Consider the following 19,284-nt stretch of genomic DNA (forward strand, 5'->3'; position numbering starts at 1 on the left):
AGCGGACCAGGAGGGTGTAAGGGGCTGGTGAGCAGGAGGAGCGATGCCGGGCGCTGCTCCACTCGGTGCGGGGAGAAGCGGTACCGGGGCCGGTGCCGGGATGAGCAGTACCGGGGCCGGTGCCGGGATGAGCAGTACCGGGCCGGTGCGGGGAGGAGCGGGGCCGGGGCCGGGGCCGGGATGAGCAGTACCGGGCCGGTGCGGGGAGAAGCGGGGCCGGGGCCGGGGCCGGGAGGAGCGAAGCGGCCCCGGGGCCTGTGCGGGGCTCTCCGGCGGAGGAGCGGGCCGGCGGCGCGTGTCGCTGCCGCGCGGGGGCGCTGGCGGACAGCAGCGGCGGCTCAGCCCGCCGGCCTCCTCCCCGGCAGGGGGCGCCAGCGCGGCGGCCGGGCCGGGCCGGGCGCAGCCAGCGAGGCCTGCCCTGCGCGGCCGGGGGGCCGTGGGCGCTGCGATTGGCCGGGTGGGTCACGTGCGGTGGGGGCTGCGGCCGCCACAGTAAACATGGAGTCGATCTTCCACGAGCGGGTGAGTGAGGGAGCGAGGGAGAGAGTGCGGGGGGACCGGGCGGGTCCCGCTGCCCGCCCGCCTTGGCTGTAGCGCCGTCGGTTGTGGCCGTCCGGGCCGCCGAGACGGGGGAGGCGCGCGAGCTCTCTCTGAGGAGCTGCTGGGGCGGTGCCCGGGCCTCCCGTCCCTGCGCTGAGCGCGGGGCAGCCCCCGGGGTGCGCTCGGCCGGTGTCGGGCCGGGCCCCGCTGGCCCTCCTTGGCATCTCGAACCTTCGGCGGTGGCTTGTCCTCTGCCCCGGGGGAGAGCCGAGGCCTTCGCTCCACGGTGCCTGTGCCTATGGCCCGTCCCGGCTGGACGCTGCCAGCCCTACAGGGAAAGGAGAGCTCGGACGTCCTCTTTAGCACGGGGTCTGCGTTCTGGGGAGTGCAGAAGCAGCCCCAGGTGTGGGGTGGTGTGGGCTGCAGCTCGCATGGCAGAGAAATGAGTCCGAGGATAAGCAGGGGCGGGCAGGGCTGCCCCTGTGCTCTCAGAGCCGTCTCGCCCCCCAGCCTGGCTTGGCTGTGCCTGTGTAATGAGCAGGGAGGGGGAGAGCCGCTGGAGAAATCGCAGTTTATGTAGTGTGCTTCTGTGTGCCTCCTGGTTTGGAGAACAAATGCTGCTGTGAAATGCTGTGATTTATCCAGCTTCGCAAATATGACCTGTTTCTGAGGGAGCTGGGGTTGTTCAGCCTGGAGAAAAGGAGACTAAGGGGTGACCTCATCACTCTCTACAACTTCCTGAAGGGTGGCTGTAGTGAGCTGGGGGTCGGCCTCTTTCTCCGGGCGACAACGGATAGAACAAGAGGACACAGTCTCAAGTTGCGTCAAGGTAGATGTAAGTTAGAAGTAAGAAGAAAATACTTCACAGAAAGAGTGGTCAGAAACTGGAATCATTTACCCAGTGAGGTGGTGGAGGCATCATCCCTTGAAGAATTTAAAAAAAGACTGGATGTGGCACTTGCTGCCATGATCTAGTTGAACAGTTAGAACATCGGCTGGACTAGATGATCTTATAGGTCTCTTCCAGTCTTGAAATTCTGTGATTCTGTGATTCTGTAATGCTGTTCAGATTGTAATTGGATTTGTCCTTGCACTTTGCCAGTGTCTCTTCAACTTTGTTGTGTTAATCTTACTACTGGTTCTGTTATTTGTTTTGTTATGTGGGATTGGTTTCCTTAAGAAGTCAAGTAAAATAGCTGTGTACCTTCCTTTAAAAAATTGCTGTTCTGAAATCCATAAAACCTGGGGAGTAGGTTTGGGTTTCAAAATTTGGTAAGTGTTGTGATGTTAAGTAGCTGCTGTTCAGAGGGTGAGTGTTGGATTTCAGCCGTGATGGCCTCTGCTTCAGTGACCTTCAGTGTGGCTTTGAAACCAGTTTAACAAAATGTACTCTTTTCTTACATGGCCTGGCTTATCACAGTACGAATTAACTTTTTATTGCTAAAATGTTTCCTTTTAGAGAAATTACTATGTAAGCATGTAATACAACTAATTTTCAGTGGTATTTTACTATCTCTCTGTTTCGAAACCAGTTTCATATTATTGTGGTGGGGAAGCCTGTGATTGTTGAGCAGGTTCTTCTGTCACAGTTTTGTCCAGCAGTAGGGATGTGCTCCCAGAGGGACAGAAGCTGCTGTTTGCTCATGAGTTCCTTGCTGCAGGGAGGGAATGAGCTGGAGGAGGAAGCCTGTCTGGACAGCTTTGGTAACTCATTGCTCAACAGAGTGGTGAAGCCATAGGAAGGTTCTGGAGTAAAGGGAACTTTCGAGGTTTCAGCTGTAAGGGAGATCGTAGGGGAGTTCTGCATATGATTTGTATGATGCTTTTATGGAATTTTAAACAATATTCTTCAAAGGCATATTTTTGTATTCTTAGTTTCTGTGGGTGTGGTTTGAGGGAGGCCTTGTCTGTTTTGTTTTTAACGAAGAGCATGTGCAGGAGAGTTCTTAATGTAAATAAAATGAAGACTGATTAAAACAGAGAAAAGCAGCATTTTAAAACTGATGTTACTTGTCTTGCACATGGAGTTCCTGTTATTTGTAGAAAAAGGTTGCTTTTCGTGGGAAGCTGCTTTGGTTGGTTTACGTTGTGGTTTTTTTAACGAGGCTGTATTTTATCTCATATGTGAAAATGAGCCTATCATGCATTCATTCAGATCAGAGATTTTTTAAATTTTTACTACAAAACCCTGGCTGACATTGTTAATTATCTCTTTTAAAATTTGTGCTGATGTTTTAAAAATCTTACACTATAGTTCTGTTACCTGTAATGTGCTGGATATGTAACAAAATATCTGAAATGGTTTTTTATTTGAATCAATATCAATTGGTCTATCAATAAAAAAAATTCATTGTTTAATATGCTGAATTTAGTATTTTGTTTCCCCATCATTCTTTTCAAGATTTTCAGACTAGTGGTATGACCTTAATTTATCTACTTCCTATATGTAAATTTCAAGTGGAAAAGGAGCTTTATTGTTAGTCCAGCACCTAATCACTTTCTCAGCAATAACGTGGAGAGCAGATTGTCAATAGCCACCCCTGGAAGAGAACAATAGTTAAAAAATATTGAGTGTCTGTTATAGCAAATGTTTGTTCTAGGAAGTAGGGATCTAAACTGTTTGATTTTCATGTATTGATGTTTTGGAAGAAGATAGAATCCGTTGTTCTGATGGTTGTAGAGTCTCTGTGTGATTTGTTGGGTCATTAGCAATATTAATGGTGTTTTCAAAAACAATTTTTACATGAAATTTATTTCCCTTAAAGAAATAAGGTAGTATGGATGTTGGCTTTTCTCCCATCAAGTTGATGGGAGGATTGTATTCTATAGCTTGCAGTGTAATACATTAAAAGAATGTATGGTTTCTGCAGGAGTGGGGAGGGCAGAAGTTTGCCAGAGTGAAACAGGTGAGTATTTTTACAGAGTTTGCATCAACCTGGGGTGATTTTTTTTCTTTTTCTATTGTTTTTTTTCTCTTCCATTATTAGCAAGAAGGCTCGTTGTGTGCTCAGCATTGTCTGAATAATTTGCTGCAAGGTGAATACTTTAGTCCTGTTGAGTTATCCTCTATTGCACAGCAATTGGATGAGGAAGAAAGGATGAGAATGGCAGAGGGAGGAGTATCTAGTGAAGAATACAGAACATTTTTACAGGTAAAATTATATTCTTTTTAGGTTGCTTGATATTGCCGGAAATGAAATATTGTCTGGCACAGACCTATTCTTGCATAGCTAGACAAGGTTAATTTTCTAGTGCTGAAGCTTTTTAAATTTATAGGCCTTTTCATTCATGCATCTTAGATATGTCATTTTCAAATGTTACTAGTACAGCTTTACAATAATTCTACAAAAAGCTACATTACCTTCATCTTACAAGTAGGAAGATCAGGCGTGATGAGGAGGATCAGTAATTTGCCTTTTGTTTTTGTAAGCCAGTGTCAGATAGGAGCAGAAATTCCCATGTCTATCTGCCCTTTAAGCACTGAACATCTCTAAAGGTTTGAGTTTTAAATTAAAATGCCTATTTGGGGCATTGTAATCAGTCTTACAGACGAGGACACAAATCATTGCTTTAAGAATCTGCAGTTACATTTATCTTCACAGCTCAATTATTTTTGACCTTTTATGCTTATACCATTTTTCCCTTTTCTCCTTCCAACTTCACATCGAGCAGCAGCCTTCAGTAAATATGGATGATAGTGGATTCTTCTCAATTCAAGTAAGCACAGCTCTTTTCTGACACCATTTTCTGTTTATGCAATATATGTTCTTTTATGTAATTTAAATGGCATTGAGCTTTTCCATCCAGTTACCACTTTATGGCCTTAATGGGATTAAGTGCTGGAGTTCCAAATGTTCAGAGTGTTTTCCTTTAAGAACAGTGACTTGCAGTTCTTCAGTTCATGGGCCTCAAATCCATGGGAGAAACATGGATTCAGGAACTGTGAAATGGTGCCTGCTGGCAATAAGCTTGAGTTCTAAGCTGTTTCTTGTAGGCACTTCAGATGTAGACCTTGGCTCCCAGGTGAAAAAGCATAATTCAGATTGCTTTCTCAAATTATAGATTGGAAAGCCCTTGGCAATGGTTACAGGGTTATCACAGTGATCTGAAGATTTTTCTTGGGTATTTTTGGGTTTTTTAAGGCCATAGGGGAAGAGTAATTAATAATAAATACTTAAACCAGACCAACAGCAAAAAAAGTTTTGAACACCAAATTGGGGGTTTTGTCTAGATTAGAGCTCTAGACATCTTTGGCTGTCTCCCAAGCTTTCAGTGGTACTTGTCAATGCTCCAGACTCCCTCAAGAGCTTCACTTCCTTACAGCCAAATGGGCTGTTTTTCTTTTTAACAAGAAACCATTAACAGTTTGGCTTTCCTGCTGTATTTGGGCTGCTTCAGTAGCTGAAAAAAATGCTTCCTTGTTCTACTTTTTTGTCCTGTCATTACTTTGTCATTTGAGGCACAGTTGGCTTGCTGAAAGGAATTAAAATTGTTAACTTAAAAGTTCTTTCAGCCTTATTTCTTGTAGCTTTAAAGAGTCACTGTGAAAGAGTTGGTGCTCAGATCAATAAACTGACTGATCCAGTGATAATCCAGTGGTACAAAATTCCCAACAGTTACTGTGAAGAAAGATTGAGATTGTTTTGTGGGGAGGGGGAAGTAAGGGCAGAGCAGTGCATTGCAAGTAGAGAGATGATAACTACCAAAGTGTCTGTGGAAGGTGGAATGGCAGCTTTGTTTGGAGGAGTGTGCTCATTAACACAGCTGAATTAAATCCTAGTTTTGTTACTTCTCCTTAGATAAGATGTGAGTGTTATGCTTGCACGGGGATTCATGACAGCTGCATTTTGAGTAATGTGATTCCTAGGTTTCCTGGCAATGTTTGAAATTAATTTTTATGAAAACAGTACAATTGTTTAGCACAGCTAAGATGCTTGCATTACTTGAATTTAGATTTGAACTAGTCTGACTCATGAAAAGTGTTCTTTTTTGACAGGTTATAAGCAATGCCTTGAAAGTCTGGGGTTTAGAACTAATCCTCTTCAACAGCCCAGAGTACCAGAGGCTTGGGATTGATCCTATGTAAGACTCTTTTAGCACCTTGTTTTTATTTTACTGTACAAATACTTTTTGTATTTTACATTTTAAATCTTTCTTTTAAATGGCTGTTTTATGCTCTGTTGCATTTTGATGTTTGTATTGCCCCTGGCTTTGATTCCTTTACTTTTTTTTTTTTTCTTTTTGGGGGTGCATGAGAACATCTGTCCTCTGTGCCTTCATGGTATTTTAGTATCTGTGGCATCACAGATATATGGAGATTTCAGTGATATTGACAACTTCCTGAATGTTATAAAAGCAGTATGAGTATTCTGTAATGTAGCATCAATAGTTGTATTACTGAAACTTTATTGTATTTAAGTTCGAATTAGTGATAGCAAAGATCTTAAACATTATTATGTACTCTGATTTTAGAGTATTTAATTTTATTTATATCTTTTGTTTTTCTTTTTACAGAAATGAAAAATCATTTATTTGTAATTATAAGGAACACTGGTTTACAGTTCGAAAGTTAGGAAAACAGGTGACACTGTCTTTTTTTATTTTAAAATTAACTTCAGAAATGGGTGTGGAGAAGTGGTTGCAAGTAGATTGTGCTTCCCTTTTGCAAGCTTTTGCTGCAGTTTGGTTTAATAGTATCCCATATTAAAAAAAAAAGGTAAATGTTTGTTTTATCACAAAAATGCCAGGCAGGTCATTGTAAATATTAGCCTGGGAAAAGACTGTAGGATCAGTTCCCTAGTGAATGTCCATTGGGGAGCTACAGCTCTGGTAGGGTCTGAGGTGACTTCTTAAGCTATTTTCTTTTTTTTGGTCTGCATGAAATACTGAAGAAAACTTATACTGGGGGTTCAGGGGGAGTAGGGAATCCTGAACAAAGATTAGGATCTCTACATAATTCAAATTTATTTTAGTACAGTAAGATAGTGGCATTGTAAAATAATTTTGTATTTAAATGGGCAGTAAATATAAGAAAATATTCAAGTTTTTGATGGATAATAATGGATACTCAAAAGTTCATATAAAAGCTTATGAGCTTTTATACAACATGAGCAGATTTGGTGTTTGGTTTTTTCAGGTTTTTTTTTCAGAGAAAACATTCATGGAAAACACGTTTAAGAGTGTATAATAGTGGGACAGGAATCTGTTTGCCCATTTGGTTCCTTTTTGCAAGTTCTGTCTACTTATGTTGTCATCCAGATATAAAAAATAAAGAAAAATCACTTGTTAGTGAGAAAACTGAACTGTACTGTTTGGCTTTAGTTTAAAAGTATGGCTAATGTTTACAGGCATTTTTTGTTTATTTGATATCAAAAAGGTTGTCTTTAAATTATGCTTATTATGCAGTGCAGCCATGATGGGTGGAATTTTATGAGGGCATTCTAACCCAAGACATGCTAAGCTCGAGAGGGAATGCTTTTTTCCTCTTTTACCTGTGGCTTGAAACCACATGAAGACAGTACTAGGTGTCTGTTATCTAGAGAGTAATGAGAAAATTTGACAAAAGAGGTTGCTTCTCTTCTGTTACAGTTAAAGCAAAATTAGTTTAACAAAATTTTCTCCTCCATAATGTCTTTTAAAAGTTGCTATAGTCTGTCCATCAAATTTTTTACAGAACTTTTTATTCCCCTGCTCTTCTACACTGTTTGTCTTTTTACCCTTTGCTAGTGGCAAGGAGTGTTTTTGGCAAATGAAGATTGCATGACAGGGTGGTAGATAGTCACTTCTATTGTTGTATGGGCCTGGCTGCAGGTGTGTGGATGCATATATGAATGTTTGGGTAGATTAAGGCATTTCTGTGAGAATGGAGATAAAATTCTCCTTCCACTAAGTCAAATGGTGCTTTCTGGTTAAAACTGTATAATATTGAATGAGTAGGTCTAAAAACAGTTCTTTAGCTACATTGGAATTATATATGGAGGCTTAAAGGTAGAGTATTTTGTTTCACATTGAATATATTTTCTCTCTAGAAGTTTGATGTAAATTTTATGTAAGTAAGTAATACTGTTTCTCTTTAGAAGTACTATAAATTACTAGTTATGGTCTTTGGGTAACTAGAAATGAGTTGTGTATGTTTATGTGAAGGTGTTCCCTGTTGTAATACAGTGCTGTACTCTCAGAACACTAAATTTGAGGGTTTTTTTTTTGTTAATTTAAGTTTAAAAATTATCTGAGAGAAGGGTAAACACTACTATTCAGCATCACTAGCTATTGAAGGTGGAATGTTCCATGAAAGTATTTAATTGAAATAATAGAATGTCTGTTTTCTGTGTCTATTTCTTAACACATAGCATTAATTGATGAAGGGTTTCTTACTGCATTAGTCCCTGGTTTAAAACTAGGATTAAGCAGAATTTTAGAATGATATCTGAAATAAAACAAAATACAGTAGTTAAAGATTACCTGGTTTAATGTGTTTCCCTGGTACCAGTGTTCAATAATGTGAGAGAGCATGCAGTAATTTCCACACTTCAGATGTCCTGTTAGAGTATTTGAAGGATAATGTTTAGCAGTAAAGGTATTATGCTTCAAAACACTTATATTTGATAATTTATTTTACTATATTTATTTGTATATTCCATAATAAAAAATTACCATAGTGTACAGGAATGGATTACCAAGGAATCTTTATGCTAATTTGTTCTCTCAACCTTTTTTTTTCTTAATTACAGTGGTTTAACTTGAACTCTCTCTTGATGGGTCCAGAACTAATATCAGATACATATCTTGCACTTTTCTTGGCTCAATTACAACAGGAAGGTAATAGTAACTTGCAGATGTTAAATCTCATTAATTAAAAGTAGGTAATAATCATTATTTCTTAGAGCTTACGTATTCAGTTAACTACCCTTAGTTTTATGATTGAAATAGTGAAATAACCCAAGTCCTTATAATAAAAGGTAGAGTCTTACATCTTAAATTGCACATGATTGTATTCCATATAGTGTGCATTTTAGAGTGCTTGTATCTGAACTTTAATGCTGTAGACTTACATTTTATTTTTTTCAGGTTATTCCATATTTGTAGTAAAAGGTGACCTGCCAGACTGTGAGGCTGATCAGCTGCTGCAGATGATTCGGGTACAGCAGATGCAGCGACCAAAACTGATTGGAGAAGAGGCAGCACAGTCAAGAGATCAGAGGTAAGGTAAATAAAGATTTTATTTTAATAATGTTCAGTATGATTGGTTTGTAATTTGGAAGTAACAAGAAGTACCTTTAGTTCAATGTGCACTGCTGTTGCACACATGAAAAGCAATTTGATGGGCAGCAAATGGTGTGTTTTTAAGTGGGCAAAAGCTGGCTTGGTGGGCATTGAGTCTTTACATGTGCATAAGCATATCATAGTGCAGATTTTTGAATTAGGGAGGAAAATGGTGTAGCAAATCTTATAAACTATGGTTAATAGTAATTCTTTTATAATTAAGACTGGTTTGTGCATTCTGTCATAAGTAGAAAAGAATGAGAAACTGGTATTTGAATTCCACATCATATAAATCATACAGCATTCCCTTTTGGAATAATTTTGCTGTAATGTTGTGGTGCTGCTCATTTTTGATGCATTCTGCTAATATAAAACATCCTTTAAAGCATATAAAATTAGTACTTGATGCACTTCTGCAATGATTTCACTGAATTTTCATGGTGAACAAATTGCATACTGATAAAAAGGCTTTAGGCTTCTCAGAGGAATTCATTACTTTTTTCCCCTTTATAAAGTTAAACTACTGTTGTAAATTGATGGAATAATTAGCAGTAACATGGAAAGTGTGTACAGTTTACATGGGTTCTGTTGCTTTAGTGTGGCCTTCAAGGCCTCCTGAGAAGGAGACTGTATGCACTCTTTTCTGCTGGTGTAACTTTTTAAATAGCAGTAGGTTGGAATAACATGCATCATGGCTTTTTGTGGGCTTATCATTTTTGACAATTTACTATCTAACAGCTTCTTGTCAATGTCCATTGCTTTACAGGTCAGTGTGTGGCAAATACATATGTTAAGGTTGCCCTGCAGTTGCTTGCAGCCCTTTTGTGCTTTTTCATTTTTCAGGAAAATAATTGTTCATGTAACAGACTTTCACAAGAAAAATGTTTTTCCCAAAGTTAAACCTAGAGTTAAATTGGTAGAATGTACTAATTTAAACCTCATGATAAAATGTTATATAATTTCTGTCTGAATTTTGCTATGAATGTATGAATTTCACAGGCTATCCCGAGGTGATGTGGACCAAGCAATAGAAGTTAACCATCCTTTTGATGGAACAGGCATGTTAGACGAAGATGAAGAGAATTTTCAGAGAGCCCTGGCTCTAAGCAGGCAGGAAATTGATATGGAGGATGAAGAGGCTGATCTTCGCAGAGCCATCCAGCTCAGCATGCAAGGTGCAGTGCTCATCTCAATTTCTTACAGTGCTTTAAGCAGCTCATGGAGTCAGTTTGTCAGGCAATTTTTCCAGCATGTGTCACCATCTCTGGAAAGACTGGTTTGAGGCATGGAAGGACAATCCAGGATTGCATGTAACTATCTCCCTCCTGCTTTTTGAAAAGTTGTAACTTGCATGTTGTCATTGATTATTAGGAAGGAAGAAAAAATTGGCCAAGAGTAGCAGGAGGAAAGGGAAACAGTCCTAAGGTGAGAAGAGAAATTATCAGGCAAACTTCTTCTAGGTGCTTAGATCTCAAAAAAGTCTTTCTTCTTTTCAAGTTTGAGGACATTTTTTAAGTTATGTTTTATTTACTAACTTCATTTTACTATAATTAGTAGGATCTGGCATGTTCTGCTTTCAGGTAGCCGTCGAAGTGAGCTCTCAGGCTCATCACCACAGAATGTGCCTCAGCCGTCTCACAGCAGTCAGACAGAGTCCCTTTCCTCAGAAGAGCTGCGAAGGAGAAGACAAGCATATTTTGAAAAGTAAAGTAGCTGATAGAAAACTGCATGTGGAAGTACATGTATTTTTCAGTGCTTTTGGGGTGTGGATGTGTTTCTTACTGAGGTCCAGCTCAAATTTTCTGTCTTAATATGATTTCCTAATAGTACCTGTATTTTACTATTCTCAGGTGGTTCCTACAGAGAAACCTTTAGTAAGAGGGTTTGTTAATAATGCAGTAGTCTTGTTATTACTGCAAGTCTTGTGAAGAAAGAAAAGAAAACGTTATAGGAGTATTTTAAATGAAATCCTGTACATTTCTGCAACTACCTTCTCAACAAAAAGTATTATTTCTCTAAGACTCTGCTTTGGGTAATGATGCTTCTCATGTGCATCACATAAAAACATTGTACATATTTTATGTTACTGTTCTGGTGTATCTTCTTAATAGATAGTTGAGCTATTGTAGCTTTTCCTTATCTCTGTCTTACAGTAATAGAGGAAATAAAGACCAGGGAGAAATGCTGTGGATGGGAGGAGTTAGACTGCACATGGTAGGATAAGAATGCAGAGCTACCAAATCCTGGGAAAATAGTCTTGTGGCTTGGAATATAATACTGGGAAGATTATATCTGAAGGTTAACAGGGTGAAATGATGAAAGAGATTTTGGGCACAGGGGTGTTATTGTACCAAACAGCTTCTACTTCTGACTTGACTCATGTCTCATACTGATGTTAATCTTATTCTCTTACAAATATATGACACTTTCAGACAGCAACAACAGCTACAGCAGCAAAATCAGACTTCAGACCTACAGGACAAAGCAACTCTTAGTTCAAGCACTCCAGAATCTGGCCCAGGTATTGTTTTTTAACCTTTGATTCAACACTGAAATGTGTCTTCTTCATCTTTGTGTTGTTTGTTAATTTTCCTTCCCTGCCTGCTTTGCACTTGAGCAGCCATTCAGATTGTGTATTACAGCCATTACTGTATTGGCAGTGAAGGAAAGAATCAGTTTCCTGAAAAGCCTGTTTCCATTTGAATGTCAATATCCTATTTCAAATGTAGACCATTGCTATTACCCCAACTGTTTGTTTTCTAAATTAATTTTAAAGTTGTGGAACAACTTGCAATAGTATCTGACAAAATTACTGGAACCAGTTTAGAGAAGACCATGTGTAGACCTTACCAGTGGCAGGTATTGGTGATCCAAAACTGGTGTATATTGTTACAAACTGACTTTTGGTGAAAAACTGTTTGCAAAATGTTCAGTGACTTTGAAAACAAAACCAGTTTTGTCAGTGGGGTAGGAAAAGGTGGGTGTGGACGAAAACAACAAAAGCATTTAACTATAATTAAGAACTGTGAATTTATTACAGCTTGTATGCATATATTGTCTTTAGGAGGAGATATGAGTGAAGAAGACATGCTTCAAGCAGCCATGAATATGTCTTTGGAGTCTGTCAGAAACCACTTGAATTTAGAAGAGGAGAAATAACCTCATTTTTTCCCTCTTATTGTCAAAACGCTAAGTCTCCATTAAAATTCTACTGTGTGGATGTTGCACAAGCAGGGTTCATTTCAGAGTTCTGGAAGCAGGAATGAAAGGGGGGCTGCTGGAGGTCAGTGTAGAGAGGATCTGCAAATACAAAAAAGATTGCACTAATTTAGAGAACTGTAGCACTCCTACAAAACATCTGCTCACAAGAGTAGCGGTGTTAAAATTACTGGAACCATTCACACAAAGTTAGACAAGGGTAGCAGCTGTAACTTCAAAAAGTAAAGCTTTTAAAGCTTGCATTAAAAAAGCAAGTTTAAATAGTTTTGAAGAATTCTATAGAAGATACAAATGGTGCTGAAAACAGCATCAAATTATTTTCTTCAGTACTAATGGAAAAACAGATACAAGTAATAAGTTATGCTCATAAATTATTTTTAATAAATCACTCTAAAATGGAGAGAGTAATTCAATTCCAGTTATCTTAAATAATTTATTTTGTGATTGTCTATTATGAACAACTTAATGTCAACTTTCTGATCCTGCTGTCCACTTTTGAAATGATCCATTCTGCCGGAGAAACAAAAACTCATAAATTTCATACTTTTCAATTCAAGACAAAATTGTATTGTTGACTATAATGTCAACATTCCTGAGTCTTTCAGTGATTTCTGACTTTGTAACAATTCTTGGTTTTACCTTCAATTCCAATTGTAAATTTTAGATCTGTGTTTAACATACTGTCTTTTAGCAGATAACTTGCCTTATTTGGCTTGGGGTTTTGTTGTTCTTGTTTGTTTTTAATTATTGTTTTCTTATGTTCTTTCTCGTTAAAGCCACTTTCTTTTTACTTCAAAAGCAGCATATACTCAATTGGGTTTAGCAGGTTTTCTTTTCTACCTCTTCCAGAGAATTTTCCTCTTCAAGCTCAACCCTTTATTCTGGCCTTTCAGTATGAAAGAGCTGTAACTGAGTCTAGGAGAAAATAGGAGGGGATTTAGGTGCCATAAAGTCAGTGCCACACACAAAGATGCACTCCTGCAATCTGAAATGACCCCTGTTCAAGTAGCTCTTTTAAGAATGAATATTTATGCCTGTGTGGATGTTCTTTCTGAAATGCTTTCCATGAGTGTCTGTCAGAATGTTGCAGTTTTTTCAGGAATGGCCTTTATTCATGCACCTTACAATTTTTTATTACGTTGTTTCTGATCCTGAGAAAAATTGGGAAGCAAAGTATGTGAGATGGCTTATGCTACTGGTTGTAAGACATTTGCTTTGATATCCAGGATGAATGTGTAACAGGGTTACCAAACCTGACCTTGAACTTCAGTGCAACAAAAGAGAGATGTTTCATTTTCCTAAATGGTGCTTGAAATACAAATTCTGTTTACATATAAATTATATGGAAATATGTTGTAGATAGAGTATATAAGCTGTAGTCCAGTTAAAGCATTAACAGTTAGCACAGGCATTCTAAGAATCTTTCAAAGATAACCCCAAATTTCTTTATCAAAAAATTCTCAAGTTACATCTTTGCACAATAGTAACGCTTAATTAAAATTAGTAGGAAATGAATGGTAGCTAGATGGATATACACATTCAGCATCAAGTAGTACTGTACATGAAAGGGCTCTTACCTCTCAGTAAAGATTTGTTTACAGCAATGGTTTCCTGATAGCTTGGGATATTAATATAGTATGCATATTTGAGCTAAATTCTGTTTTTCTTATCTATGTGCTGGATTTTCACCAATGTCACCAGAACCACTGGTATGTGTTACACAGTTTGGATTTTGAATGAGACAGCACTACTTTTTAAAAACTGGTTTTTGTATTTTTAAAATAATCCTGTCATCCACATTACAATTATTTGTGATGTCTCAAATTAATATAGCTAAACAATTACTTTAAATGTCCATGTATGCATATGCCATTTTGAAATGCTGTATTTTTCAGGGTGTGATTTTTTGCTTTCAGTTTGAAATTTCTATGAAACTGAAAGCAAGAAAGGTGTCTAAAGCACTGATTTTTTTTTTCTCATCTGTCAATTAACCACAGCTTAATTTTCCTTTCTTGGTTGTGCCATAAATTAATTCTGAAATAAGACTCATTTTTATAAATAGATGTAGATTGGCAAGCTGATGCCAGTATTTGGAACTCGGACCTTTTATTCTCTCTTATAAGAACATAATAAAAATATTATTTCTAGCTCTAGCAGCCCTATATTAAAAAAAAAACCAAAAACTCAGCCCCTTAAACCTCACTGACTGTAACCCAGGCCAACTACATGATTTTATAATCACTAAAACATGGAGGTTTGCCTTTGAACTTTCATGTCACATCATAAGTCACTTCATCATCCCAGTATTTTAATATGGAAGAAATATAAAATGTCAGTGCCTGAAAGGCACAGCTGAGTCAGTAATCACAGGGACAACTATTTTCCTTTCTATGGAGAAATGCTGTCAGTCAGCAAATACCAGTTTGATTTTTAGAGAAATGTCAAGTTGAATGATGTAGGCATATCAATTAGACAAGCAGTTACCAGAGAGCAATTTAAGCTACGTCTGTTAATTCATGTGATTTTGTCACTGAAAAAGACCTAAACCAGCCAGTCCACCACTGTTCCCAAGCACCACAGCTGCACCTCTTCTAAATAGCTTCAGGGAGGGGGCTCAACCACTTGCCTGGGCAGCCTGTTCCAATGGTGGACAACCTTTTCAGGGAAGAAACACTTGCTGGTACCCAAACTGAACCTCCCCTGGTACAAACTGAGGCCATTTCCTCTCATCTTGTCACTTGTTACCTGGAGATGAGGCTGACCCCCACCACGCTACAACCTCCTTTCAGGGCTTGTAGGGAGTGACAGGGCCTCTGTTTGAACTGTACCCAAGGAAAAAACTCACACTAATTGCTGACAGTACATTTTTTATAACCCAGGTCTCAAGTTCAAAATGTCTGGGCCTGCCAAGAAGCTGTCAATAAACTGCTGTCATTTTTTGGTGTTCATTCTTTCGGTGATAAACAGTTATCAGTGTGACTTAACTATGCTTTTAATTTACTAATTTAGAGTGTACTTCTGGTGTTACCTACCTTGTCAAGCTGAAGGGTTGGGTTTTTTCCCATGTTATAGCTTTAGGCCAAAGTCCATTGTAAGGGAGCAGACATTGGTTTTTGTTGGTGGGTTGTTGTTTTTTTTTTAATTATAGAATTATATTTGATGGAATTTCAGGCTTCATTCATTCAACAGACTTTACTGTTTTCCAGTGAAAGGTCCATGTGACATAAGTTATGGTTTTGTGCCAGTAAAAATAAAAGGGGCAGGAGTAATACAATAAATGTCTTCCATAATTGCTTCTCTGAGTATAATTCTACAAACTGCTTTCATGGTGTTACAGTGAAGGCAGGAGGAACAAGAGCTGTAATGCAGTCATGCTTGCATGCAGTTCTTGTTAGGCACAGCAAGTACAAATACGGGCTGTTTAAATGCTTACGTTTTTCTAGACCTGAAACTAAGATATGATATGATATGATATGATGCTGGCTTACTTTAAGATTTGGGCTTTCTGTGTCCTTCAAAGAACTGAAGCAAATTTAAGTGTAGTTTTCAGCTAAAGTACTTTTCTGACTTGTCATACTTCATTACTTTGCAGACTACTTCAAAATAACCAATACAAATGTAAATCTATGATGTGTTTTAGTGTTGGACTACTGCTTCTGTTACAAACTTACAGAATGGGGGGGATTAAAATTGCTTCTGCAGGTGTCTAGTAGACAAAATTTGCAGGCTACTTTGTCTTATTAGGAAACTGACTGGCTTAAAAATTAACATGTTACAGTTCTAAAATGTGACATTTTCTAGTATTAATTGGTTCAAACAATAATAAAAACATAAAAATGGTGGCCTTGTACAGAAAAATACAGTATAGGGGAATAGGATCAGAGAATTAGAATTCAGGCTTACAAAGTAGTATTCTGCAGTTCACGTTACCAGCACTTCACTTTTAAAGGAATTGAAATAAGAATCCAAGGAAGAGAATAACTGATGTGGAAACTTTTTTTAAGGGCTTAGGTAGAAAATTATGTTGTTTGCTTGGTAAGCCATTACTGTCTTGCATAGAACAAACTTAAGTCCTGGAAAATCTTGATAATTATTTACAAATCATTAAAAAAAAAAAAAAAGAAAATATGTCCAATATGTAATAAATACATACCTATTCCATATACACAATCACTTGGTCAAGTGAGAACAATACTTAATACATTCAAACTGCCTGGGTCCAAATACTTACTTCTTCAGTTTTGAATTGGTAGCTTTGTCTTGTGTCTAGGTTTTCATCTTAAAAGCATGAGCTCTTCTGCAATAAATTGTTTTAATCCTCATACACACATTTTGCCTTATTTGCATTTCAGAGATGGAGGGAATGCTGGAGTATTTAACCTGCCATACTCACCTTCTTCCCCAGTTACAGTTCTTCAGACAGTTAGTACCTGTGACTTTTCAACTGCTTACATCAAATCAAAGTACTTATATATTATTTTCTTTGTTAAGAAAAATAATTATAACAACAATTTTCTTTTAATCTCCCCCCATCCTCAGTGCAGCCACTGTGTGAATTCAGGAGGGAACTTCAGGAGGGAAAAAAGGGTTGTAATACTTAAATGCCACTGTGCAAAAGCAAAATGAAAAAAAAAAAAAGATAAAACCTTGATTTTGTCTTTAAAGCATGTAAGCTTTGATAAAATGTTACTTTTTGCTACATGAAACCCCCTGTGTACAAATCACTGTAGAGTTAGGATTTTGTAAGGGAATAATTTTTCATCTCTTAACCTAATAGTTGTGTATTTTAGAAATCATTTTCAGTAACATTTTTTTGTCAAGACTGTTTTCATATCACATCTCTGGCTCTGGATTCCTGTATAATTTTGCCTATTTTGTGTATATAAAGCATAGAATACTGAAAAGATTTAAAAAGGGAAAGCTGAAATGCTTTGTCACTGTTTTGACTGGAAAATGGCAGCACTGTTCGATATTTTGAAAATGCTCTCCAAATAGGCATGAATATATATGGTTGTATTTGATATCACTTTTTAAAATAAATATGATTATAGCTTCTAATGTTTCTCTCAAGTATTTGCATATATGCTTTCCCTTACGTGTGGATTGGACACAGAATCATCAAACATTGAACTCCTATCCCTGGTATCAGTGGGCTTTGCACCAGAGGTGTTTAGACACAGCGGTGGGACAGTTTTCTGTGGCTGACATTTCATCAACTCTGAGTCTTTGCATCTGTTGGTACTCCAGAAGTTGGGTAAAGACACTCCTGTTGAGGAAGGAAGTTGGTGCCAATTGTAGTTATGTTACATCTTTTAAAATTGTATGCTTTCTAATTTTTAAAGCTACAGTTTCCTGCTTTGCTGCGAGAATACTCATTCTTTTTGTGACACAATGCATTGCTCTTGTAGCTCAGTCAAAACAGAGTATACTGGATGACTTCCCTTACTAACAGTGGATGAAGTCAGTCAGCTAAAAAAAATTACTTGCAATGCTAAATAGTTTCTAGTTTTGCAAGATTAGTAATTAAAACGAGCAGTACTAAAAGTCTTCTTTGCTACTTTATTGACTACATCCCTTACTTGGCATTTCAAAATTTACCACCATAAAAGACATTTTTATCATCGCTAAATATTTAAATGTCTGCAGGACATCTGTGATCTTAGTTGAAAAAATGCTGTTTTCCCATAAAAACTCTTTAGCCAAACTAAATGACACATCTTTACTGTCATGAGGACCCATATGGGCTTTGTTAAACCAATGATAAGGGGTATTTTGAGTATTGTAACTTTTCATCTCCATTAAACCCAAAAGTGCAAATTAATAAAACTGATAAAGGTACATGGCTATATTTCATGCTATATCACAGCACTAGCACTTCCTACAATTCTGATGCCTTTTTTTTTAAGCCAGAAACAGATTTGAAGTGGTGCGTGATTGGTTTTACTGTGGATAATCATAAGGGGGACAAGTATGCCATTAGATGAATATACTGGTGAAATCAGTTATAAACCTGATAGAAAAACTGTTCCATGAAGAGGGACAAGTCTTTATTAGAGAAGTTTTAACTTCTAAACTCCTGGAACATTTACCATGCCCAGCCTTAGCAGCCTCTGTGAGTGGCAGAGGGCAGTAAAAGGTGATAGAGCCTTGCAGGCCAGCCCTGAACCCTTCACCAAGCTGTGCAAAATCCTGTTTGGGGAGCAACAAGCAGGTTCTTCCATGTCTGTCTGGTAATGTTTGCCAGCTTGTAACTCCAGAGCCTGTGTTTTGTGCCTGCTGCATTCTCAGACTTCTAGAAAAGATTGCACCTGTGAAATGCTCTTCTCAGCTTCATTTTGCTGTTGATGTGGTGCTTTAATTACACCTCTTTTTATGTAGTTATCAGTTTGAAACGGGCAGTGATCCAGCTGCCCTGTATTTTAAGTCCAGCATTATGTATATGTATAAATATATATGTAAATGTATAAATACATTTCCCTGTATTTATATCAGCATTTTTATAACTATCATTCTGACGGATACAAAACTGCTTTTTCTGTAACAGTGCAGTACTCTTTGTAGTCCAAGTTTAAATACTTCGCTTGATAAAAAAACAGAAAGAACTTTGAATTGGAGCAGTTTTGGGGTTCTGGCTGGAAATACAACCAAGAATCACAGAATGGGTCAGGTTAGAAGGGACCACAGTGGGTGATCTGCTCCAACCTCCCTGCTCAAGCAGGGTCATCCTAGAGCAATGGCACCGAATTCAAATAAATCCCGAGTATCTCCAGGGAGGGAGCCTCCACAGCCGCTCTGGGCAACCTGTTCCAGTGAGCAGTCACTGCACAGTTAACAAGTCTTTCCTGATGTTCAGGTGGATCTTCCTGTGCATCAGCTTCTGCCCGCTGCAGAAACCTCGTCCTGTTGCTGGGCACCAGCGGGACGAGCCCGGACGCGGCCCCTCGGCCCCTGTCCCTGAGATTCTGATAGACACCGACCGGGTCCCCTCAATCTTCCCATTCCATTGCACTCCACGTACATCCAAAGCAGCCGGGGCTTCAAGATCTCGAGTGTGTTGTGGGAACAAACACAAACCGTGCCTCATCTCGTGCACAGCACGCTGTTTTGCTCATGGCCCAGATCCACCCGGTCGGGCGAGTTCCCGATAATCACACGGCGCTCCACGCCGCCATCCCGGCATCCCCTGCTCCCACCCACGCCATATCCGCCTCCGAGGCGGCGCTCTGGCCGGGCCGCCGCTCTCGATGGTGTTTGGGAGGGGTG

The 19,284-nt window shown here is 38.9% G+C and overlaps 1 protein-coding gene across 2 annotated transcripts; it reads left to right on the forward strand.

Annotated features, from left to right (window-relative positions):
• Positions 1–460: 460 nt before the first annotated feature.
• Positions 461–17,079, forward strand: ATXN3 (ataxin 3). 2 transcript variants are annotated; one of them, XM_063160091.1, is made up of 11 exons: positions 461–522; positions 3,528–3,692; positions 4,213–4,257; positions 5,537–5,622; positions 6,055–6,121; positions 8,271–8,358; positions 8,608–8,740; positions 9,802–9,977; positions 10,383–10,506; positions 11,235–11,323; positions 11,843–17,079. In XM_063160091.1, exons 1-11 carry the CDS (start codon positions 499–501, stop codon positions 11,959–11,961), a joined length of 1,116 nt encoding a protein of 371 aa, XP_063016161.1. In that variant the 5' UTR covers positions 461–498; the 3' UTR covers positions 11,962–17,079. The 2 variants fall into 2 exon arrangements, with proteins under 2 accessions (XP_063016161.1, XP_063016162.1); XM_063160092.1 differs by having other exon boundaries at positions 11,867–17,079.
• Positions 17,080–19,284: the final 2,205 nt, after the last annotated feature.

This window comes from Melospiza melodia, chromosome 6 (assembly GCF_035770615.1).
Source record: "Melospiza melodia melodia isolate bMelMel2 chromosome 6, bMelMel2.pri, whole genome shotgun sequence".
Lineage (NCBI taxonomy): Eukaryota > Metazoa > Chordata > Aves > Passeriformes > Passerellidae > Melospiza > Melospiza melodia.

What these genes read in the sequence shown, in the direction of transcription:
- ATXN3 (XM_063160091.1), top strand. Translation starts at nt 499, where the DNA reads ATGGAGTCGATCTTCCACGAGCGG. An exon ending in GCACAGTCAAGAGATCAGAG is followed by an intron (nt 8,741 to 9,801) that starts GTAAGGTAAATA and finishes TGAATTTCACAG; the next exon opens with GCTATCCCGAGGTGATGTGG. An exon ending in AGACAAGCATATTTTGAAAA is followed by an intron (nt 10,507 to 11,234) that starts GTAAAGTAGCTG and finishes TGACACTTTCAG; the next exon opens with ACAGCAACAACAGCTACAGC.